The 25,365-nt window shown below is 39.7% G+C and overlaps 2 protein-coding genes across 5 annotated transcripts in view; both read right to left on the bottom strand.

Moving 5' to 3' along the window:
* Position 1: 1 nt before the first annotated feature.
* On the bottom strand, positions 2 to 9,933 carry tdo2a (tryptophan 2,3-dioxygenase a). The gene is made up of 12 exons (XM_086022174.1): positions 9,803 to 9,933; positions 9,623 to 9,728; positions 9,447 to 9,537; positions 7,316 to 7,386; positions 6,197 to 6,324; positions 5,934 to 6,120; positions 4,997 to 5,104; positions 4,756 to 4,867; positions 4,584 to 4,641; positions 3,306 to 3,385; positions 2,971 to 3,061; positions 2 to 848 (listed from the first exon to the last, which is right to left on the bottom strand). Exons 1-12 carry the CDS (start codon positions 9,835 to 9,837, stop codon positions 695 to 697), a joined length of 1,221 nt encoding a protein of 406 aa, XP_085878300.1. The 5' UTR covers positions 9,838 to 9,933; the 3' UTR covers positions 2 to 694.
* Positions 9,934 to 20,736: 10,803 nt separating this feature from the next.
* Positions 20,737 to 25,365, bottom strand: part of LOC147151930 (teneurin-3) — a 291,176-nt gene continuing 286,547 nt past the window's right edge. For all 4 annotated transcript variants that reach the window (XM_086022097.1, XM_086022105.1, XM_086022112.1 and 1 more), the window contains one exon: positions 20,737 to 24,959. In XM_086022097.1, the coding sequence (XP_085878223.1) occupies positions 24,207 to 24,959 (753 nt within the window). In that variant the 3' untranslated portion in view covers positions 20,737 to 24,206. The remainder of the gene's footprint in view (positions 24,960 to 25,365) is intronic.

The following is a 25,365-nucleotide window of genomic DNA, read 5'->3' as shown; positions in this document are numbered from 1 at the left end:
CGTCAGTTCTGGCCTTTATTTCGGCATGCACTTATAATACAAACAAATACTATGGTACTATGTACAATGTACAATACTATGTACAACAAATATGTTTTAGCAAATTGCACAACTCCATATGCAAAGATTATATCAATCCCTGAATAAAAAACAATAGATTAAGCATATATTAAAATGTAGCACTCAACCTCACCGGACACATTAGGTATACTCCGTTGCAGGGCCTTTCCTAAAATTTTCACCCATATGTCACTAAATAATGCAACCAAAATATTAGAAAGTATGTTACAGGTGACTATAACAATATTAAACATATTGTTCAATTCAAAAGTGACTTGTGTTGAATCCTTCAACTGAATTCTTGGAATTTATTGGTGCACCTTAATGTTATGTCTGGTGAGTGTATTTCATACTGACATTATTTACACATTGTATTTTCTTAATTTCCATGTTGTGCAAATTGTTTCGATGCTGAGCATCATTATTCTCTTTAATATTAATTGAATTTACAATTTACTCTTGGGATAGCCACATCGTCCTTTGCGAACCTTCAAGTCGAGACAATGAGGCTTGTCATCAGTGTGCAATGGAAAACTGTGTTTTATGGACAACGCGGTGGTTGTGTGGAAAGAGAAAGAAGTTAGGTGCTATAGTCTTTTTTTGCATTTGTTTGGTTTTCTTGTAGGTTTCTGTGCTAGTCCGAGTCCTCGCTGCTGCAGTAGGAGCTGTCGCAGCACTCGGCCGTGTAGAGAAAGGTGTGAACATTGGGGTTCAACTTGGGCACCCAGTGGCGAGGTACCAGGAACGTGGCCAGGTTGAACAAGTCTACGAAAACCTTGTAGCGGTCACTGTAGGGAAAACAAAACGTGTTTAAGGTAAATAGCCACATACAGGCAAACCGGCTAAGGTAGATTTAGATTAGGGGCAGAAATCATTTTGGACAGGGCAGACCTTCTGCATCTGGCAGAAAATGTTCCACGACAGTAACAAACTTTTTATTAGTAATTAACTAGCTATATCTAAGAAAGGTATGGAGCCAATTAAGTCATGTTGACACTCTAGCTCAATTCCGATTTTGTTTTAACACTTTACAGATTTTTTTCATGCAATGTCAACAGTTCAATTCTGCTTTTTTTTTTCAAATCCAACCTGGGCCTCTTTTGTATGAGGATATAAATCGGATATGTATCCAATGCGTATGCAGTATGGATTTTCATCCATAAACATCTAACCTATACATCATCAAAAGACGGGCGGGCGGGCAAAGTGCTCAAGAGACTGACATCAACCGTGAATCTGCAAAGTTGTTTTGAGTAACAGTTGTTGTCTTTACATTTGACATTTTTTAATTAAATCACAATTGAAACATGAAGCATGAAGTGGACATTTGTGGTGATGGTAATTCAGCCACGCAGACGTTTGATTTATTACGCGCAGCAATGACATGACATCATCTTTAGTAGATGTGTCCAATAAGCTCGAGAACTGTTGACTCATATTCCCAAAATGAATTTTTTTGGTGCACGTCATTGGACATCGCACTTTGTGCGCATGGTAGGAAATGTGAAAGGGAAGCATGTGGTAATACATGGCACATTTACAAGGTATATTTACAGTTACATTTCAGGTCACGGTGGACAACATAAGATGGTGGCGAGACAACGCAGGGGATCTGGATGGGCAAACATGACAGGCCGTGATTGCCGGCATGGATGCGCGGTGAGGTCAACGCAACTAAACCTGACAGTACGTACTTGGAGACGATCCGTAGTGGAACAGAAGGCAAATGTATTCCCGCCTATCACACTCACCGCCTACAAAAGGTTGAATTTATCTATAACGCCCGCTGTGGTATACCTTTTTGTAACATATAATCGAGAGAGAGAGAGGACGCTGTGTGTGAATAACTTTTGCACATTTTCAACAGTAGATGAAGTAACAAATTGTTTGTGGAGAAAAAGCTAATATTATCAAACATTAATTGAGCAACACTATGTGCGCACCCTCTCGATGACGGAGGCTCTGGAGCTGGGCCTAGTTAGGGGAGCCTCATTTGACTCTGCCAAAGACACCGTGCCAGGAGTTTTTTCTCTCCTGGGGCTCGGGGGAGGGGGCTAGACTATATGCGGGGAGGCTGGGAAAATAATCAATTTTCATCACTTCACTTTATTCGGAGGTTCTTCATTTTTAACTGAAAAAGATGATAAACAGCAAAAGCATGCTCCATTTTAAATTAGTTTCAAGAGAATTTTGCCAAACAACATTCAACAAAATAGTTAAGCACAGGGCAATGGCAAATCCCTCCGCCCTCCCCTACTCTCTCCTCACTAACACACACGGGGTGCGGGCGCAGCACAAACATGGAAACGGGTTTGATTGAAAAAAGAATGCCTACTTGTGAACTAACATTTGGATTTTTTTAAACTTAGTTAAATGAATAAGAAATACTTTATTTTCAAATGTAAAATAAAACGCTTGAGGGGCTTTATCGGTGCTACACAGATTTCTGATGGGGTTATATTGTAGAATCCCCTAGTCACAGTGTAGCACTGGCTGCTCAAAAGGGCTCCAAATCTAACAGACTTCATCGATTTCACCCACAGAAAGCCTAGACGGAATGTGACAAACGTGAGGGACTACTGCAACAACTATTACTACTATGACAGCTAATGCTATAGCTATTATTGTACTCCTACCACTACCTCTACTACTACTCATACTAACGCGCACTACTACTTCTACATGCTACCTGCTATCACTTTGTGTAACGAAGCTAAAGACAACCCCTTTCACACGGTCTCTCATGGGTACACAGTCGGCTGTTTTTTTATTTTTCTCCAATAGGTAGGTAGACAGATATATGGACAGGACTGGGACAGTATTGGGACAAACTAAACCGAGAGGAATAGAGTTGTGTAGCGCATCTCTCTTTCTCAGCAATGCGGCCTTGAAATACACAATAGACAGTACCTGACAGTGGATCTCAGGTAGTGGTACCCGGACGAGCCCCCCGTGCCTGCCTTGCTGCCAATCATCCGGTGCACCATGCATACATGATTATCTACAACAACAACAGAAAAAGAAAAAAAAGAAGTGAGACGTTAATAATTGATTCACAAGCACCAGGGCAGGGGTGAGTAAAAATGTATTGAGTGGGAGTGGAGCAGCTTCCCAAAGGCTTCTGACTAACTTTTTAGCCGGGCAAACTTCCCTGTTAGTGTGCTGAGGCCTAGGGCCAAACACTCCATCATTCCACTCCATCATTGCTGTGTAGGCCTACTGGTGTGGCATCCACATATACTCACATCTCCATTTTGTCATGAGCATGTCGATGTCCATGAGGGAGGTGAGCAGCTGGAATGGAACCTGGAACCTGGGCTCCTCCCTAAGTTGAACAGACAGCAACAGGCGGAGTTATAGATGGACTGAATGCCTGCGAGGCCTAATATCAGCACACACACACACACACACACACACACACACACACATATACCATACACACGCGACTACTACCGGTACTCCAAATTCTACATTATGTAGTAGTGGAAGATGTTAGAAGTTGCTAGACAGAAAGGCTGATAGAAGTCCATTTAAAATGCTTGGTGGGCCGGCCTACAGGCAGTTACAATTTCTTCTTGCTGAACAAAAAGGCGGATAGACGGACGGTGGAAGGATACCCTGGCTGTAGGCGGAAGGCAATAAGCGGACTGGGAAATTTTAGTAAAATGCACAGCCCCGCTACCTACCTACTACTAGGGTTGCCAACTTTTTCACTACTAAATAAGGGACAAGTGCACGGTGCCACGGTGGTGTGAGCATGATGTATGAATTGGGGATTTTTTTTCTAATTTACGCGTTAATGCTGAAACCACATTCACGTAAAAATAAGAAAAAATTAAAAATAATTGACAGTATTTTTCACAGGACAGTGACAATATGTCACCTCATATGAAACCTCATGAAACCACAATTTGGCTCTTTTCATCAAGAAACGGGTGTAAGAAATCGGAAATGTTAAAGAGGAGTGTGACTCACCAAATTTTTGTATTTTTTTCTATGGATATTTCTGGCTGCTTTTGACTGACTCGACAGTCTTCTGTCATTTTGCTCAGCCAGAGAGAAGTCCTTACATGACAGGTGGAGTGATAGACGCTTGTTCTGAGATTGACGCTTTATCTGATCTAGGATCTGTCATGTGTAGTACCGAAAGTCTCCATTAGGGGCGATGTAATGTGCTATCACTGTTTAAGAACCAGCAATGTATGTTCGAGCAAGTATACAAGTAAAAGACAAGACATTTAGCTGCCAACCCGTCTGTGTCCGTCGTTATTGACAATCAATTGCCATCCAAAGCTTACTAAAAGCATCTCATATTACAGGATCAGTAGATTGCAGTTTTCTGTATTTGCAAGAGTTGATAGTGAAAATACGGGACATTTAAGGTCCCGTATGGGACAAACCAAATTAGCCCAAAATACGGGACAGTTGCCAACCCTACCTACTACTATACTACTGCTACCACTGCTAACAGTACCTTCTACTGCTCTACTATCACTAAAGGTGCAGTGTGTATGTGGCCCTACCTGTAGAAGTAGATCATGAGAGCGCCTTGCAGAGCTTTGTAAGACAGCCGCCTCTCACCTTGGTGGGAAAAAGTAACATCAGTGAGCCACAGTGCACATATTTGAAACCGTCATGTAATCAAAGGTACGAGTTGTGCGTGCAGTAGCCTAATTCAGGAAGGCCTTTGCTGACCTTTACTGAGCAGATGCTCATGACGCTTGACGTCAAACAAGGAAGTGAACACTTCCTTCTGCTTCAGATACTCAGCCATCATCTCCTCTTTGTCCTCACAGTCAGACATTTGCTACGGACCACGAGCATCACAACATGACTTCACATCTACTTTAAATGTCATCTAAGAGTTATTTATTATTATTATTATTATCATTATTATTATTATTACTCTTTTATAAAATCTATTGTAAAATCTCACCTCAATGTTTTGCTTTTCCTTATTAAGGCCATTAAATATGTTGTTTTCCAGGGTTTCCCAGAAGTTGAAGCCATCTGTTTCCAGGCCAGGGGTTCTCTCAAGCCACTCCTTTAAAGACAGTGTGTCACTTTTAGCAAGTTACTTTCAGAATGCAATATATTTTAAGTTATTAGTTCCTGTCGTTTAAAAGTACTACTACAACCACCACCACTACTTCTACTTCTGCTACTACCACAACTGTCTACCACTACTACTGCTACTGTTACTACCACCACCACAACTTTTAATACTACTGCTGCTGCCACTACCCATACTTCCACTACTACTAATACAAGCAGGAAGTGGGCTGCCATCAGTCAAAGCTACACTCCTGTTTTTGCTTTAATTTCTCGTTTAAAAAAAAGAACATTCAAACAGAAACTTGCAGCTGTATACTAGTGCGGACTGAATAGGTGGCAACCATGGGAAAAATGCCATCATTTTGAGGGTAACAGCTCAACAACAGCAACATATTGTTTAAAAAAAAAAAAAAGAACTCGAGCTAGTTCATTTTTTGAACGAACTTTAGTTAAAAATTTTGAATTATGAACTGAACTAGAAAACTTTAAAACTAACACCACCGTTACTACTACTACGACTACTACTACTATTACTATTACCACCACTGTACCTACTACTACTACTACTCATGCCACTTCTGCTACTACAATTATTGCCAATACTGCAAAATTATCAAACAGTATGTAATGATAGTCCGTATTACTACAACTTCATGACCAATGAGTGGTGCTGCTATATTGATTACCGTCTGGTCTAATGACGCATGTCGCGTGTCCAATCTAGTAGATGAATAGCCAGCCAAAGTCAGTACGGTCAGGTTAATAATAAACGTTGTAACGTGTTAACTGTGACAAATATTTTGAGTGTTTTTCTTTACCTCGACCAGTTTCAAGAGTGTGGGCTCTTGCTCGGTGGTGAGCAGCAACTCGGCATCACGGCCTTTGAAGATGTCACGGTAGTGCTGCCTGTTGTACGGCACCCTCAGGTTGTCGGGGACCCCGAGCTTGTTCTCCAAGAGTCGGAACTGAAGGCTTTGGAAACCAGAAGCTGGAGACAGATACTCCCTGCACGCAAAATCAACAACACCAAGTAAGCTCACTATCCGGACAACTGAGAGAAAAAGCATGCCAACTGTCAAACCTGAAATCAAAAAAGTCCAAGGCTGTCATTGTCTCCAGGACGGCAAACTGTTCCACCAGCAGCTTGAAGATTATCACGATCCTGTGAATGCGAGTGTTGACTTTGAGCATGTTGCGTTCATCTCGCACCTGCAAAGAGACGGCATGTATTCAATTATAGTTTCCTCCCTCCGATACTCAAAACTTATACAAATAGGCTGTGTAACATGCCGCGAGCATGTTTTGAAAATTCAGCTCAAGGCCAGTTCCATTTAGCTCCACGAGATTTATCAGGCATGTCTAACATGAAAGAACAAAAACGTTTTAAGAGGCCATGCCTTAAATGGCTCAGGAAGTGTGCCAATTTGCCTTCATTTAAAGGTCATTCTTTTTCTTTTCCACTTCAGTAGCACCTCAAAACCTTTTTGAAAATTCAGCTCCCGAAGCTTCTTTCACTGAGCAGCATGTACAATATTGGTGGGCATGTCTATCATGAGTAGACTCACTAAACAGTCAGAAAAAGCCACGCCTGAGACGACACAGGAAGTCTGCCGTTTTTGTTTGCAACATCCGTTTCTGGATCATTTCTTACATTTCCACGAGTCCTTCAAAGACAGACAAGATAGTTTGTCTACGTGCTACCAAATTTAAACTGCAAATACAAGAGAGATGGGTCACCCTAAATTACGAAACATTTTGAGTTTTTGTTAATGCATAAGTGTTGTACCATGACGGCAAAGTTGGATGACTCGACGTTAAACCCCAAACGAAATGTTTTGAGTTTAATGAATGTCCTGCATGTGAGACATCCGCAGGTGTAAAGACACACGGTTGTCACTCAAGGGATTAATCAACCCACAGTTTTCCTCATCAATTCCTCAGCTTGGTCTTTTTATACTTTTGATTGAAAGCCAAATGTCTGCAAACACCGACTGACATTTGGGAACATTTTCCAACATGTAAGAGCCAACTCCTAATTGACTAATTGAGAAAACAATGCACGGATCAATTCGTGACAAACAAGGTTAATTGGATTGGATTTCAAGCGGTCGACTTTCACACAACAGCAGCGAGAAGCTGACTGATATTAATCACGTATAATGGGATGAATGAACACCAGCGGGTAAAAAAAGGGACTCACGTGTCCATTAATGAAGATCTGGCAGACCGAATCCAGCTCGAACAAAATCTGTTTGAACCACAGCTCATATGCTGCAATGAAACACACAATACACTTTGAGACATTTTACTTAGATATGGTGACTTTATAATCAATTTCTGCAAATCAAAACATGGCTATAAGGCAATTCTACAACAGCTAGTTCAGTTCAATAGTTTGATTGGACAAGACGCATTCTATGAGTGATGATATACAGTACAGAAGCAATGCGACTTTCAACTTTGTATATCATTCTAAACCAGCAATTTGGCCCACATCAATGGTCAGTGTTTATCTAACATTACTGTGGGTTGTCAAAAACCTGGACACACAGTGGTGCCTTGAGATGCGAGTGAGCCGACTTACTAGTTTTTCCAGATATGAGCTTTTGATCCCCAAAACGACATGTTTGTTCAGTCATTAACATTACATTATAAGCATTGCATCATCAAAGAGCGCAAGATATTTTCAACACTTGATATTGGTCAGTAATTTGTAAAAACAACACCCACACGTGTGCACTGTCCAACAGTATAGATGTGTGAAAAATATGAAATTTACCAAATTGTCACTTGGTCGTTTTGGCTACTACTACTACTACTGTGACTACTACTTTAGAAGCAATTGATATATTTCATGACATTTTTTAAGTTTTCATGTCATTTTTTTTAAATAATGGAATTTGCATTTTTTGATGACATTTTGATAATATCATTTTCATTTAATGAAAAGAATTAGTATGAATTTAGTGACATTTTATCTATTTAATATTATTTTTATTCATTGAATTACAATTACACTATTTATTAAACTCTTTATGTAATTAATATGTTCAATAATACAGTACAGTGAATTTCATCAAATTCTTATGTAATGCCATTTTTATTAATTTAATTACATTCCAAATGTCATGTCATCTTCCAAACCGCTTATCCTATATAGGGTCGCGGGGAGTTGCTGGAGCCTATCCCAGCCGTCAATGGGCGAAGGCAGACTACACCCCGAACTGGTCGCCAGCCAGTCGCAGGGCACACATAGACACTGTCACTGAGCGAGAATCGATCCCACGCTGCCCGCACACAACTCAGGCGTGTGTACCACTACACTATCAGCGGACCATTCCAAATGTATTTAATTAATTCTTTTTAAGTTAAAAACAATGTCTTAAAAACAATGGCAATGTCAGTTTCAATAATAGGCACTAATCGGCCCTCATTGCGTGTGACGTGGTCGCAAGGCAGCCAAAGTTCATTTCAACCCACTCGGCGAAATGGGCAAATGGCAAAAAATTGACTCCGAACACTTGAAACGCGCCACTATTTACCCAACTGCGCAGGAGATTTTTCAATAGGCGATGCAGCGCGAGTTCTATTAGTATGACAAGTGATGAGACCCAGCGTCAGAGCCAGCACACCGAAGTGATGCCAGCATGTCGCTTGAGGAGTACGTAGCTTTAGTTGTGCTAAAGCTAATGCAAACAAATATTGCCGTCTTGCTGAAGTTCAACAGCTGTAAAAAAAAAATAAAAAATAAAAAAATCAAGAAAGTAAAAAGATACCAGGTATAATAAGCTCTTCGCCTACGGTTCTCCAAGCCTGGTCTCTTTTTTTCTTATCCTGGTACATGTAGCTGGCCATGTCATATGTAGCCCATTAAATATGTTTTATATTTTGCCATTTTAATTTTGGGAACATTCTCAAACGGACGTAAGGACGTAAGGACTTTAAAAGGACGGGCTGGGGGCCGATAATTTTTATGAATAAGGACGGAGGGATGAGGCCAGAAGGGTACTCAGGTCGCGGACGGAGGACGGAGGACGTATCCGCTAAAAAGGGTCAAGTGCCCAGCTCTGGCGATTAGCATCGGTCTTAAACATAGGTGGCATCAAATTAAACTGCACTAATAAACTAACCACCAGAGGGTGCTGGAACTGCACAATTGGAAAACAACTTGGGCTTTTAAACAGATTTGCTCCTATTAATATCGTGACATGACATGGCAACGATATATTGTGGCAATTTTAACATCACGATACTGCCGACGTTGTGACATCTCTAGCCTTACTAAAATTTCTGAAGACATTTAGTTCCCTCAAAGTTAGCACGCGGCTCACCTTGATGCGTGACGATGAAGAGGTGCTCGTCATGAATCTTGTTGCCCTTCAGCTCGCTCTGCAGCTCCTGGGCCGTCACAATTTTATCCAGCTAGAGGGGGAAACAACACAAAGAAAATACTTGGAAATTTTCCAAAGTGACAAAAAGTGCAGTGTGACAGGTGTTGCTTTTGTACCTTGAGGTAGTCTCCATAGATGATACCCCCTTTACTGGCCTTGTTGACGCCTGCCTGAGAGGCATCTTGGTCTTCTTTTTGCTTCAGAGATTGGTTTTGAAACAACCTGGGAACAAACCGAGCCGATTAAATGAGCAGTTATTGCATGAAAATGCAGTATATTAAAAAGAATAAACGTACAAATGGCTCCTCTCAAAATATGGACATCCGCTCATGACTTGTACAAATTAGTCGCAACAAATAACACACTCTTGGAAAAGTCCAAATATACTAAAATTGTCTTCTGTGTGTTGCATGTTTTTAAAGCTAGTCGTCGTCCAATCAGAGACGAGGCCACTCGTCGTCATCTGACACGCCTCCGCTCTGTTTACCTTGAACCCCGCCAGGCATTTGTGGACTTCGTTTGACTGGTCACGGGATGACATCATAGCAGGAATCAGGAGGAAAAAAAAATCAATGAGCACAAATTGTCACTTTTTGTTGAAAAGTGAAAGCGCATTTCAAGATTGTGGGTGTGGTGGTCTCATAAATGTTAAGCACTGTATGTGAACAAGTTTGGTTTGTTATAAACAAAGACCGATTTTTCTTTTAGACATTTGGTCACCAAACTATGAGAATTAAGTTGGGAAAAGTAGTAAATAAGAAAAATAGTGTGTTGTATTCGTGTAAGAAAAAAGCAATATTCACTGAATAAAGTAACAGTTTTAGAGGAGTTCAGTTGAAATTTGTAAATTACACAAGAAAAATGTCGTAGCATTCTGAGAAATACTTACGCATCATTTTTTTCGTTTTTCCCAAACATGTATAAAATAACAGAACCAAATGGAACCCTAGTTTGAAACCCTAACCATAGTATGAAACCCTACTTTGAGACCCTAACCCTACTTTGAAACAATAACCCTATTTTGAAACCTGAACCCAAGTTTGAAACGCCAACTCTACTTTGAAACACTATTTTGAAACCCTAACCCTACTTTGAAACCCTAATTGGAAATCCCAACCCTAGTTTGAAACCATACCCCTCGCCGTAAACCCTATTTGGAAACACTAACCCTAATTTGAAACCCTACTTTGAAACCCCAACCCAAGTTTGAAACTGTACTTTGAGACCCTAACCCTAGTTTGAAACCATGCATTCCGGTAAGACATGTTTCTTTCTATTTGCGGCCATTTACTTCGTCACACTGACCTGTTTTGGACAAATCCTTGAAATCCACTTACGACACCCGCATGATTCTCAGTGTGTTGTGAAAGTGATGCTATTGGGAGCTGAAAAAAGCAGGTACATCACACAACACGTTACTGAACATACAGTACTTCTTGAAATTACACCAGCCTTTCGGAGATAAGCATGGAAGTAAACTGGCATGTACAAAACTGCACTTGTGAAGCATCCTACAGTACGACTAAAAGCATCACATTATTACGTATACATTTGTAAGATGAGATATTACATATCATATTGAAAGAAAAGTACGCTTGACTATACCAGGGGTCAGCAACCTTCAACACTTTGAAGGTCTCTTTCAAATGAATTCAAAAGCGGAAATTAAATGTTCCATTTTATCCATTAACCAAAATTCGTTGAGCTGTCATCCTTTGGGCTTTCAGAGCGTGTAGTCTTCACCTGAATTTAAAAACGCAATGGAAAAAAGAGCACTATTTCTGAACAATGAAAATAAATATTAGAAAAATAACTAGAGCTGGGCATTTTCCTAAAAGTTGAGCGTCTGTTATTTGTCATGCGTCCGTCATCCGTCATTCACATTTTTTTACGGGGAGAAAAAAATAGTACCCATCTATAGGGTCGGTCCACCTCTACTTTTATACGGAATCAGGTGTTTTGCAGCAGGGAGAAATGGAAACAGGTAGGACGCCGGCCCTCGAGGAGCAAGATTGAAGACCCCTGCCGTACAGGATAAGCGGTGTTGAGGATGGATGGATGTTGTGACTGTAATTCGTACCTTTATTGATGTATGCATTAAGGTTTTTTTTTTTAATTCATTATACAATTTTTATATAATGGTTCATTAATATTTAAATTAATCAGGTGTCAGAATTTTATGCTGCTAAATATTGGAATCGGCATCGACCTAAAACAATTAATTAGGCCCTTCGCAATGCTGGATATGACATTCTATTCTAATATATTAGTTAAGCTCTCATATTTACGTATTATAATTGGTTTCGTGCACATTTGGCTATTTCAATCTGTTGTGTACTATAACACATTGTGTTTGCTTAATTAGTCACTTTTTTTTGCTGTTGCTGTTACAGTTGCTGTTTACCTTGGAGCCACCACCTGTTGCCTTAACTTGACAACGCGGCTTTTCACAACACCAATTGCTGCACTCAGGAAACTCACAAATGAGGCTAAAATAACGAAACTTTGCCCTCTCATCGACATTGTTACCGGGTCAATGGAGCCATTAAAAGAGCTAATCTTTGCCCATCATAAAGTCTTTTTGGGTCACTTGACTTATCTGTAAATATTTGCCGTGCGGTTAATATTTTGTTCAGCGCAATCAACAACAACAGCGCGTGCCAAGTTGTCTGTCTGGGTATATCCTCAAAATTGTTATTGTCACATGTATTGGTTTTTATCCAGGCACATGGGTGCAACGTTTTGATTTGGGACAAAAAAGAAAAAAAAAACGCGGTGGTGGCCATCAAGAGGTAAAATGCATTTAATAAAGCACTGTGTCTTTAAAGGCGAAGTCAACATGTTCTATGCGCCTCCACTAGTCTAAACACGGATATCTGATTAATATTGCGTATGATTTAAGTAGCAAAATCCACACGCTTTTAGCCACCCACAAACACAATATCAATCAAAATGCCGTGTTTAGACTAATGGGGCTGCACAGATCATATTCTTGTAAGGAAGTTTTGGGGGCTGACATCCCCTTTAACGTTTGTTTGATTTTGAATTTTCTTACTATAAAGGAAGATTTCAATTGATTTTGTATTCACCCATATGAGGTCAGCCCATCTACATTGTGTTAGGTTTCCTGCTTAGTGGTTGTTTGGTTTCCCCAATAGAGATGCTAGAGGGCATTCCTCACTGTGCTTGACACTTGACAGCTTTCCTAGATATCATATCTGGTATTTTGGATAGCTGGTATTTTGGGTTTCAGGCTGTTGCCAGGTTTAAAATCCATACATCCATCATCCAATCCGTTTAGCCTCACAACGGTCGCGGGCGTGCTGAAGCCTATGCCAGCTGTCTGGGGGCAGTAGGCGGGGTACACCCCGAACTGGTTGCCAGACAATCGCTGGGCATAAAGAGACAAACAAACATTGACACTCTTAATCATACCTAGGGGCAATTTAGAGTGATCAATTAACTTACCATGCATGTTTTATTTCTGGAATGTGGGAGGAACCCGGAGTACCCGGAGAAAACCCACGCCTCTGCACTGTGAGGCGGACGTGCTAACAAATCAATCACGGTGCCACCCCAGGTTTAAAATGTATCGGAATAAATTTGATTTACGATTCATGCTTCGCTTTGATTTTTGATTCAGTGAAGGAAGGATTTCAAATAGTACCAATTTTACTTTCAATTGGAAAACATTCTCATAAGAAGCAATGCTGAAAATAGTATAAACCTCTTGCTCTAACTTGGTGGATTAGTAAAAATAGGAATATTTACAATGAATATTTGCATTAAGAATTCAACCTAATGGATGTGCATTATGATATTTCATTATGCAATGAAAACGTTATTCATTACACCTGTAAATGCGTTGAGCTTTAGACGCAAAGTATTTCTCGTCTACAGCCTTCTCTATGCTGTTGCTCGAGCTGCAGAAATTTGATTGTTTGGCTCAGCAATGAATCTGAAAGCTAACACTGTGCTAAGCACAAAGTCAATAACACTGAATAAATATGGTTCATCACATTTGTTTAATAACACATATTGTCTTAAATATTTTAAAACTGCAAAAAAACTCAATAATGGTAATCGTAAAGGAAGAATCTTTGAAAGCAGGTTACTGTACATCTGTACTCAGTTACCAGATCCCTTGAAGTACTCAATCAACACCCTGTTTCTTATACCGGCGTTCCTCGTCTCATCAGTTTGTATTTAGTGCCTTGCTTTCCTTCAGTCTTTGTTGGCTTGTTGTTTTTGTTTGCTGTTCAAGTCCAAGTCATGAGCAGGTTATGTCCACTGTGCTCGTTTGCTCCGATCCATTGTGTTACCCCGTCATCTCCCTCTGTACACTTTGTGCCTTGTCCAGTGTTGCTCGTTTTCTGGTCTGTATTTTGTTTATTGTTTTCTTTCAAGGTATATACTTTTATAATTGATACAGTATATAGAATACAAACTATTATTATTATTACTGTTATTATTGTTATTAGTTGTAGTAGTAGTGTTATTGCTCATGTTATTGTCTTTCTTTTTAAGATGTAGCACCTGAACGTGCTTACTTAGGATGCATAATTGATTTTTGATCTTATCTTTTAGGCTTTGTTTACACCCTAAAACAGATGGAACCTTCAAACTGTAACAGGCGGGACCAAAATTTTCAGTCCAAATAAGAGCGATGAACCTCTTTGTTCCACTCTTATGCTGCTTCAAATGTCTTCCTCGCTGTCAAAGGCTCACTGGCAGCATTTGCACACCCTCCATCTATGTGGGATCATTAGCGCGCTTGTTTTTCTCACCAAGGCCTCTCATGAGGAGTCCCGGCCGCCAACCGCTTTGAGCTACTGCTCTGCCCTCGGAAACATCACAGGCGCCATAACGAGAAGCTATTTCTGAACGGGGACGAGCGCGACGAGACCGCGTAAGCTTTGCTCGGCCTCTCGTGAGGCCAGATGATCACGCCACATAGGCGGCACGTGTCCCACCTGCGAGGTTTTAGCCAGACACTCGCCTGACTGTACAGTCACGTACGCACACAGGCACTCTGACCTTGTTTGCAACAAACACACGGCAACGTGGTGTCACGCTAGCGCAGTGGGTGACTTGCTTTTCCTGGAATCCACCTGAGGCTTGTAGAAGAAAAAATATTTTCCTCAAACAAATGGGATTTTTGTAATCCTCCCTGCAAGACATGTTGTATGTCCTAATTCCCCCAAATTCCCAACATTTTTAGCACATCTTTAACATGTATAGTTTTAATCTGGAAAAAAAGCCTAAACATATTTTTGCTGAATAAACAACACACACATGCAGGCACCAACGCACCCCCCCCACACAAACATGACTTTATTTAATATTGCATATATTATTAGAAGATGAGATTAGATATCATTTTTTGGGCGACAAAACTTTTTTTGTCTGTAAAACAATACAAATGTGTCTGGGGAAAATATTTCATAACTTAAAACATTTTTTTCCTCTCCAAAAACCTAAATTTATTCTTGTAAGATTATGGCTATTTTTTTTTAAAAGAACTTTTTTTTTTCCTAAAACGGATTACTACTTTTTTTCCTGCAAACAATGTATTTATATGAATGGCTTTATATTAGCCAAAGGGGTTAACCAAAAGGGCGGCACGGTGTTCGACTGGTTAGCATGTCTGCCTCACAGTTCAGAGGTCGTGGGTTTGACCCCGAGCCCGGCCTCCCTGTGTGGAGTTTGCATGTTCTCCCCGTGCCTGCGTGGGTTTTCTCCGGGTCCTCCGGTTTCCTCCCACATTCCAAAAACATGCATGGTAAGTTGATTGGACTCTCTAAAATTGCCCCTAGGTGTGATTGTGAGTGCGAATGTTTGTTTGTCTCTGTGTGCCCTGCGATTGGCTGGCAACCATTTCAGGCTGTACCCCGCCTACTGCCCGAAGACAGCTGGGATAAGCTCCAGCACGCCCGCGACCCATATGAGGATAAGCGGTATAGATAATGGATGGATGAGGTTAATCAAAAACCAATATGGCAATTACACATTTACGGACAGCGCATACTCAGTTAAAAGTCTCAGAGTCAGTGTGCCCAGATCTGACCACGGGACCAGCTGGAGAAGATCAGCCCCATAGGCAGGGCCAGCCAGGGAGGAGACCAGCCCGCATTATGTTTAGATTTTGAAGACAGTATAAATGTGAGGTCTGCATGTTAGATCGTGCCCCTTTTCTGCCCTCACCCATCTCGGGTGAGAGCATTCGCGAGGATGTAAAAGCTGCCCGGATCTGATCATTGTATGATTCCTGAACTTCAGAGATGGAAAAGAAAACAGATGAGCAAATTCAGTTGACTTGTGTGAGACTTTATTTCCATTGAATACCTTCTTGAAAGATAAAACAAACACGCATTGAGTAAGTAGTTGTTTTGTAAATTGCTAATTAGGCTTATGTGCCTAGAGACCTGCAAAACATTCCAACACCCCCACAAACATATCCTAATATGTTTTGGATTTTTTTTTCCTTTTGGGAAGACCTGCAATTTTCGTCTCTTTTCCGGTGTCTATTGTATGTAGTGTTTTATGTTAATTTATTGATTCCATTTTGTTGTATTATGGCTATTTTTGTTGTTTGTATTTAAAGTGCTTTGTTACAGCTCTAGCTGTTATGAAATGCACTATATAAATAAAATTGTATTGTGTTGTGTCATCATCTTCCAAACCGCTTATCCTATAGAGGGTCGCGGGGAGGTGCTGGAGCCTATCCCAGCCGTCAACGGGCGAAGGCAGACTACACCCCGAACTGGTCACCAGCCAGTCGCAGGGCACACACAGACACCGTCACTGAGCGGGAATTGATCCCACGCTGCCCGCACACAACTCGGGCGTGTGTACCACTACACTATCAGTGACCTGTATTATATTGTATTGTATAAAAAAAGAGTTTTTTTAATCAATAGATTTTCACTGAAAACCTAATTTTCTACGCAAAAACAAATCAAAACAATTTTTCTTGGGATTTTTTTCCCTGCAAAAAAAATCCCCCCAAAATATGAGTGTATTCTCTTACGTTTTATTTCATCTACTGGGGAAAAAAACTTTTCCCTTTTTTATGATAAAAAACATTTTCCACCCTGGTATGGGCTTTTTTTCCATGAAAAATGACACTAAATCCTTTTTTTTCTCCATTTCAAAAAATATGTTTAATGTTATGTAAGTTTAAATGTTCATGTTTAATATTGTAAGTTCTTTGGGTTATTCCTTAGAACATGTTCAGTGAAACTCCTCATAGACTCACTCGTCTCTATCCGTAGTTTTATTTACTCACTCTTGTCATAACGAGCTCTCGTGTTCCTCCTCGTCATCCTCATCTCATCAGCCAGGCTTGATTGCACATTCCCTCTCAATTTACCTTGTTATCATTATGCACACGCACGTACAAGGTACAGTACGTAACCCGTTCTGGGGTGTGACGCGATAAATTGGGACACCCTTGTGATGTTGCGCGGCCTTTGAAGTTGCGTCTGTTTCGGCCAAGGCCCGGCGGTCCTGGCGGTCCACCGCCCCCGCTGCGCCGCTGTGGTCTCAGCGTGAGGCTGCAGCTGGAACTCCGGCTTAGCCATTCCCTTTGATGCCTCCTCATTTAACCTGAGGGGGCCGGGAGGGGAGCCAGGGGGGGTCTCTGACTATTCGCCAATCAACACGCTGCAATATGCAAAGCGACTTCAGTTCACTAGTCAAGTCGAAGTACAGTACAGTGGAAGAACCTCTGATGTGGAACACCATTGACTCCTGGTTGACTTTCGAAACACAAACTCATAGGACCTAATACACCTGTTCCAGGCTCAAACATTTCCATAAAGCTCTTTAACTGCATGTACGTGATATATACATAGTGTATGCACGTCTATCTATGTACTATAAGTGCCTTTTTGTGTACGTATACCGTAGAAAGAAAGTTGGTGGTTAAGTAGGTAGATTTGTTTACAAAAAAGAAATAAATATAGATCAATTTACAATAAAGAACAACATTATTAATGGTGTTTTTTAATCTGTAAATGATTTGAAGTTTTGCCTGAGAGAAGGGAAGAATTTACCTGCAGAAAAAACCCACACCACTGCCACCTACTTTAGAGGATGTGCAATTAACTTTATTCAAGCACGGCAAAAATACAAACAAAAAAAAAACATGGGTCACACGCCTGCCCTGGCATCACAGCGGGACACGCTATTTGAGAAGGACTGCTCTAAGTTCAAGTCAGTGGTTCAGCACTCCCACGACCCTTTTGAAGGTAAACAGGCAGTACGTACAATCGATGGATGGTAGGGATTCATGATAAAAATCTGACTGAAAACTATAGCAATGACAATCTATTTCTTAAAATTATTAATTTATGAACATTTTCTAAAGGTTCCACAATTTTCCATCATATCACTGCTACCCTGCTGTGGCGGCATCATGAAAAAAAAAAAAAAAGAAAAAGAAAAAGCACATTAGTGAAGTTCGTAGCACAGCAGAGTTGAGTTGAGGGAATGGCTGTAATGACTCTTTTAGACTTTAGGGAGCAGTAGAGAGGCATATAACTTCAAATATTCATTATATTGACTGTATGCAGGTGCATTTCTCACACACACGCACCAGGGGTACAAGTCAGATGTTTCACGGTGGGATGGAGAAAGTCCCTGAAGGGAGGCTGATGAGGGCATTTGTTTTGGATGCATCTTTGTTCACCTCCATACACTGAAACATATTAATATTGTCAGCGCAAAGAGCATGTGATGATAAACAGGCAGCATGTGGGCGAGGGCAAAGAACATCTTGAAAAAGACGAGAAACAGACCATTGCGCTCCCGTTTGAGTATGGAATTGTTCTTTGATGTGTGATATGAAAAAGAAGCGTGTCAGTGTTCAAGTTCATAACAAGTCAATAAGTGTTCACTTTGAAAGACATTGCTGAGGTGCACGAGAAAAAAAGGGAGTATTGTGCTTTTTTTTTTGTACATTTACACATTAAAGTCAATGCATCCCTGTTAGTTCATTTGCGGGATTGTTTTTTTGTTAGTGAGCTTCCGATTTCTTTTCTTTTTGTTTTGAAAACAGAATAATAAGACTTTCATTTTCACAATCATTTCTGGAAAAATAGGACTGTATTGGACTGCCAAGAATCCAACATTTTTCTCAAACAAATTTGACGTTGTTCTCATAATATGACTCTTCGGTTAGAAAATCACTTTTTTCTGGAAAAGCTTTTTCCAGATTTTTGGGGTGAAAAAAATACATCTTAAAAAAAAAAGGGAACAAAAATACTTTGTGATTCATCTTGGAAAACTATGCTTACCCCACAAAAACATTTCAAGAAATTACTATTTTTGTAAGAGTATGCCTTATTTTTACTGTACATAAAATACAATCTTGAGAAATACTTAACTTTAATGAATTCTTATATCAAAAAATATATATATATTGTAAACCTTTTCTCATTTCTTTACCACATATATACTCTTTGTGGAGGATTACAATTTTTATCATCTTTTTTGGAATGTTACACTTCTTTTCCTCAACCAAAATCAGTCTTTATTATGGAATTAATTAGTTTTTTCTTTGGGTGAAAAATTACCGTTCTGTAACTGAAAAAGCCCAGCCATTTTGTGTAGATTTTATTTTTTTATTTTTAAACAAATATTTTCATCCTTGGAAAATATGATTTTCATCTTGCAAATATATGCAATTTGTCTTAAAAATTATGAAAAACATTTTTTTCCGCAAAAAAATCTTTTCCCAATGAAATTAAACCTTATTTATTAAATGAATATTGCTTTCTATAAATTATGCATTTCCTATTTTGTCATCCAACAGTTCATTCATACAGCACACTGTATTTGAGATCATAATGTATATTTGTTAAGCACTATACAATACACATTAGATTTAAGTTAACCTAAATATTTTACACATGTTCAACTAATGCCTCAATCAAAACATGCCTTAAAATGTGATTTGATTTATAAACAGACTGTGATTTGTGAGTCCAAAAAGCACAAGAAAGGTTGGTATCGTTTGAGCAGGAGCAATATTGGGTGCGCCAAAGAGGCAGCTTGTTAACGTGAGCCGCCTTCATGAAATATTTCAAATGAAACACTGAAATATTTACTCAACAGGCGGGCAGGTCGAACGGCCCCTAAACATGAAATTGAGCGACACTAATATGCTCCGTGCAAGTTGAAAATGACATGTGACGTCACCACAATTGGCAACAGACTTCACACTGAAATGAAACAAACTTACATATGAAAAAGAGCATTTTCAATAGCTTGTATACAAGTAGTTGGTTGCGCTGAAGTGCCTGAAATGATCTGATATTCATTGTTTATTGTTGACAAGTGTTATTCGGCATCTTGGTGGTGACGTGCTGCCTCTCTGTGTGAAAATACAAATCCTTGCCATGAAACAGTATGAAACATCAGGAGAAATGTAATGTATATTACGGGGGGAGTTGCACAGGATAGGACTCTAATTTCTGAGTGAAAAATATGACTGTATTTTATTTAAATACAAGTTTTCACTGTTCTCTGAAAAATAACAAAATATTTTACTTCTAAAAATAAGGCTTTTTTCCCCGACTCTGTTTTGCAAATGTATCACAATTTTACATAAGATTAAGACTAACAATCCATAAAATGAAGACATAACATTTTATTTGCACACAAAACTGTGTAAAAAAACTGCGTAAAAATATGACTTCCTGAAAAATAAAAATTATGAAAGATTTTACTTTTAAAAGTAAAACTTAAAAACGTCTTTAATACAAAAATTTAATTTACAAAAATATGACTATTTCTACAGGATTAGTACTTCTTTAAAAAAAGTTTTTCTTCTAAAAAAAAATCCAAAAGCACATTTTCCTGTAACAATAATTTTTGTCCCCCCAAACATGTGACTTTTCTCCCCCCAATGTCTTTCCTGAAAAAAATCCCTTTTTTTCTAGAAGAAAAAAAAATCTCTCAACAATCACATTTCATCACATTTTCCAAATTTTTAAAATTACTTTCTCCTGAAAAAACATGACACTTGGGGGAAAAAACCCCTCATAAATTACAACTCTTTTTTATAATTACTAAAATGTAATCCATCCCCCCAGGGCTAGGGCTTCTCTGTGTTTCTGCACTGGCCCACAGTAGAGGAGGGTGGGATTGAGCAGTGGTTAGTTAATATGCATGCAAGACACCTGGTAATTAGGCTATATTAGGAGCAACATACAAAGAAACCATCCAAAATCCATTTGTACTTTATTAGTTATGTATAAACACAAACATAAATTACTGGTAGTTTCATCATTTACAAAAAGCGGGTTCCTGTGGAGTGCCCGAGGAGTCCATTCGAGTCCTTTCTCTTTCGCCCCGCACACAATGAACATTTTCTATTTAAACATGGAAACAGTTTTTTTTATTTTTTCAAAAGCATCAAACACATGTTGAAGTTTACAAGTGTTAAATTCCATATATGTTTTTTTCAGTATTTTTTTTAGGGGTGATTTCAAAAACAAACATTTGCTTTGCTCATTGAAGACAAACATAATGTGCCCCTTCCCCAAGCACGAGTGCACACAATGTAAACATTTCCTGGTCGTACAATAACTGCAGTGAAGCCGGACGTTGTGAAAACAAACTGACAACAAGGAAAAAGAACAACGTAAAAACATCCTTAAAACCGCAAGCAGCGATGAACGGGCCCTGGCACCCTTTGTCGAACTTTGATGCCATGCTCCGCCCACGGCACAAGCAAAAAAAAAAAAAAGCTTCACAATTTAGCATTGTCCATCTGCTAGGATACCTGCTTAAATTGGGGCTCATTTGGGCTGAATACTTAGTACAAGATCTACAATATACCCAAAATGTCTACGTTAAAGCATAATGTTGAGACTTGTGTGCATACCGTTATGACAGAAGTACCCACACAATTTGCGTTGATTGCTAAAACTGGTGCAGGGGCCTTTTGTATTTTTAAGTAGAATGTATTTGAAAGTACCGTATAAGCTCTGGAATTTGCCACAAATATCTGCTTCAAATCAAAATGGCTGACTTCCTTTTTAATTTGAGCTTTGGTCCTGTCATGTTGATCGGGCATGGTGCCAGGGGCTGAATTTTTTCAAAATTTTTGATCATCTTCTAATCTATCATCAAACATTCAATTTGCCCAAAATGGTAGCTTCAAATCAAAATGACCAACTTCTTGTTAAATTTTGGCAGTGGGTCCTTGAGACTTTTCACTAACTGAGTGAGTTTGGGGGATTTTATTAGGAACCCCTTAGATACAGTACATATATTTTCACCAGGATTTACAGAAATTGGTGGTTTCAGGCATGTTTAGAAACCCTTCAAAATGGACTCGTTCACCCAATTTCATGTGTGTGAAACTGCGTCGCGGCTAATTTTCCCCAACTTTCCAGAGAGCACTACTGAGTGAGTTCAGTGTTGGGGACCGCTTTGATACATGTACTTTGTATATTCAGCAGGATTTGCAAAGATGTGTTATGTTTTTTGGATCGCACCCAAAAAGGCCACCCATTAATTCATTCAATCATTCATTCAATAACAACTAAAGAGCAATTCTGAGAGGGCCTCCGCACCACCACCTGGTGCTCGGGCTCTAAAAATAAGCTCATTCTCCCTTCACTATTGCTCCACTCAAGAGTCCAGAAGGCTTTTTGTGCTACAGAGGATGTGACCTGTAATCGCCCGCGTTAAGGCTTGGTGACTTTAAAAGTCCCCCTACCGACTCACAATGCACAGCATTGCGTTCATTTTGCTTTTTTTTTTCCTTCAATATGATTTGATTGTTTACAAAAACAGCCATCAGCAACATACACTTACTCACAAAAAAGGTAGGGATAGTGGGATGTGTACAAATCTTTTTTTCTGGATCAGCACAATGCATCATGGGATGTATTTGTTTTTCGAGTGGCCCCTGATGCTCACTACTTTTCACGGTAGCCCATATGCACTACACATTTGGACAGCACTAGAAAATGTCAACATCATTATATAGTGCACTTGCACTATATAGTGAACTGGGAGTGATTCCAAACACAAGAGTTAAATAAGACTGTGTTTTAATCATTTTATATGTGTTTAAAGATATCATAGCTTTTCACTTTCAGTGGTACCTTGACTTACAGGTTTTGGGAGTTACATGATCTTTTTTTTTTTTTCTTCCTTATTTTCCAATCCAAAATTTGAGATACAAGCGAGCTTCACATACAATGCTGCTCAATTTAAGTGGGGAAAATTGATTTGCCGTAGTTGTAGTTGCAGTTCTGTTCTTAAGTGCTGTTGCGGACAGTGGTAGTGGTGTCTCTCTGTTATATTAAGCAAGACATTTTTACACATTTTTTTAATCAGGGATAGTAGTAAGTAAACGTTCTGAGATTCTTTTTTTTTTGCACTTCTGAATCTGCACCATCTGCTCATTTTCCCCGAGAAGTTAATGTTTGCGTGCAGCAGTGCGGTTTCCTTCCTGGATAGCAAGATCAATGGCCTTCAACTTAAAACTTGCATCATACGAACTTCTTTGTGTGGGTTCTGTTGGATTTGGACCCACATTTAATAACTGAACACACTCCAGTTTGGTCCACCTTTTATTTCCGCATACCACCCAATGCAACGCCTAGTGCATAACTTAGTGCATAGCACCCTCGCCCAATGAACTCCACCTGCAGTCACATCCTGTTAATGGTGTCATCAATACAATAACAGGTTCCATGATGAAGGGGCAAGGATTTGAAAATGATTAACTGTTTGTAATTTGTCATCTGTGTTCTATCTGCTGGAGAAAAAAATAGCGTATTCTTCTTTGCATTGATTTTTTGTTACTTTTGATTCTAATTCTGGTTAGAGATCCTCTAGCGGTGGAAGAAAAATCCACAGAATAGACGCACCTTAAGCCAAATGGTTCAAAACCTAGAAAAATTTGATATTTACATATTTACATTTATTTTATTATATTTTACAGGAGAACAATCGTATTCAAGGATGAAAGCTTTTAGAACAATCTTTGAATGAAATATACTTTTCATTTTTTTCTCCCATGTTAATTTCAAGATTTTACTCAAGTAAATATTGGTTCCAAGCTTCATAAAAACTGTAGTTTAATAATACGATTAATTGAGGTCAATCATGGAAAATTTTGTGATTACTTAGTCAAAAACATTTCATCGCCTGATAGCACAAATTAATGATTAAAATATATATTTTTTAATTAATTAAAAAAATGAATCTAAAAAAAATAAATAAATAAATAAATAAATAAATATATATATATATATATATATATATATATATATATATATATATATATATATATATATATATATAATTAATTGTGATTAATCGCTATTCAGAATTCCAGTTTTTACGGAATACATTTATTTATTTTGTAAAACAATCTTTGTGGGGTGGGTGGGATGAAATAGGTTAAGGGCATTTCAAATCATTCTAATGTTATAGTAACATTGATTTGAAAAAACTTGAAAAAGTGAGTTACAAGCTTGCATTACAGAACAACTTAAACTCCTGAAATCAAGGTACCACCGTGTTATGGGTTGTTCTGGATCATATCTCCTGGGATAAACAGGCGTCGACTGTAGTCGATTTTAAGTTTATCTTGAAATTTCAGCCAAAAGCCAAATATCCCTACATTTTTGTGAGTCGTGTAAAACATGAGGTGTCACTCCTAACGTTCTGTTACCTCTTCCCGATCTCGTTCTGCCTCAGGAAGTGAATGTTATCGGCGCTGTCTGCCAGCTCGGGGTACTGCTCCGCGGAGAGGGCGTAATAGCCGTCGTAGCCGAGCACTTTGCCACTGCTCAGCAGCTGCCGCTTCTCGCCCTCCGTCCACGGCCGGCCGCCCTCCTCGCCGTCGCGCAGACGCCTCTGCTCCCGGGCCCAGGCGCCCGCCAAGGCGCGCTGACGGGCCAGCTCGGCCACACGAGCCTTCTCCTCGTCCACGGTGGCGCCGTAGCGCACGTGCAGCGCCAGGGCACCGGCACGAACCTCTACGTCGGCGAAGCGACGCGTGCGCCCGTCCATGACAGTAGTGGACTGCGACACGCTTACGTTGATGCCGTTCTCCAGCGTCTTGTGGCCGCTGGTGAGGTGCAGGGCGGCCAGGTCGGCGTCGGGTAGGCCCGGTTTGACGAAGTGGTGAGTGTCCCGCCCCTCCACGGTGAAGTGGAGCTCCTCCAGGTAGAAGGCGTTGTTGAGGATGCCGGCCACCTTGATGCAGTCCTCGCCTGCCATGTTGAGGGTGTGTGCGTGAACGCTGCCCTTGTAGATGGCAAACATGACAGCGCGGCCCACCGGGGACGTCGCTGCAGAGAACCACAGCCAAGGTTTCTCGCCGCGACGGCCTCGCCGCAGGTGGACCTCAGGCAGACGCTCAAAAGACAGGAGAGACTCAGCCTGGCGGGTGACTTCACGCTGCACGCCCGAGATGGACTGCAAAGGAGAGAGCAGGCAAAACGGTAAAGTGGATTTAAATTACACTTTTCCACAATTCTTATTCCTTGGAATACACTAAGAGAATTGACTTTTTTTCTCTGACAAAAATATGATAAAAATGTCCCTTTTTCTCAAAACTAAGATATTTTTCAATCAAAGACAGAAAAAAAGACAAGACAAAAAATTACTTTAAAAAAAAAATATATGGCTTACTTTTCCTAGAATTATATTTCTAAAAAAATATTTTTTTAAGAAAGTTGTTTTTCTCTCTTCAAACATGATTTTTTCTTTTAATCCAAAAATGTTTTCTCAAAAATAAAAGCTTAGAAATACAAAACAATTCACATAACGTTTTGACCTTCCTACATGACAAAAATATTACTGTTTTGGATGATTGAAAAAA

This window comes from Filicampus tigris, chromosome 2 (assembly GCF_054856515.1).
Source record: "Filicampus tigris isolate MCC_2025a chromosome 2, RoL_Ftig_1.0, whole genome shotgun sequence".
Taxonomy (NCBI): domain Eukaryota; kingdom Metazoa; phylum Chordata; class Actinopteri; order Syngnathiformes; family Syngnathidae; genus Filicampus; species Filicampus tigris.
This window is presented reverse-complemented; position numbering and strand designations above follow the sequence as displayed.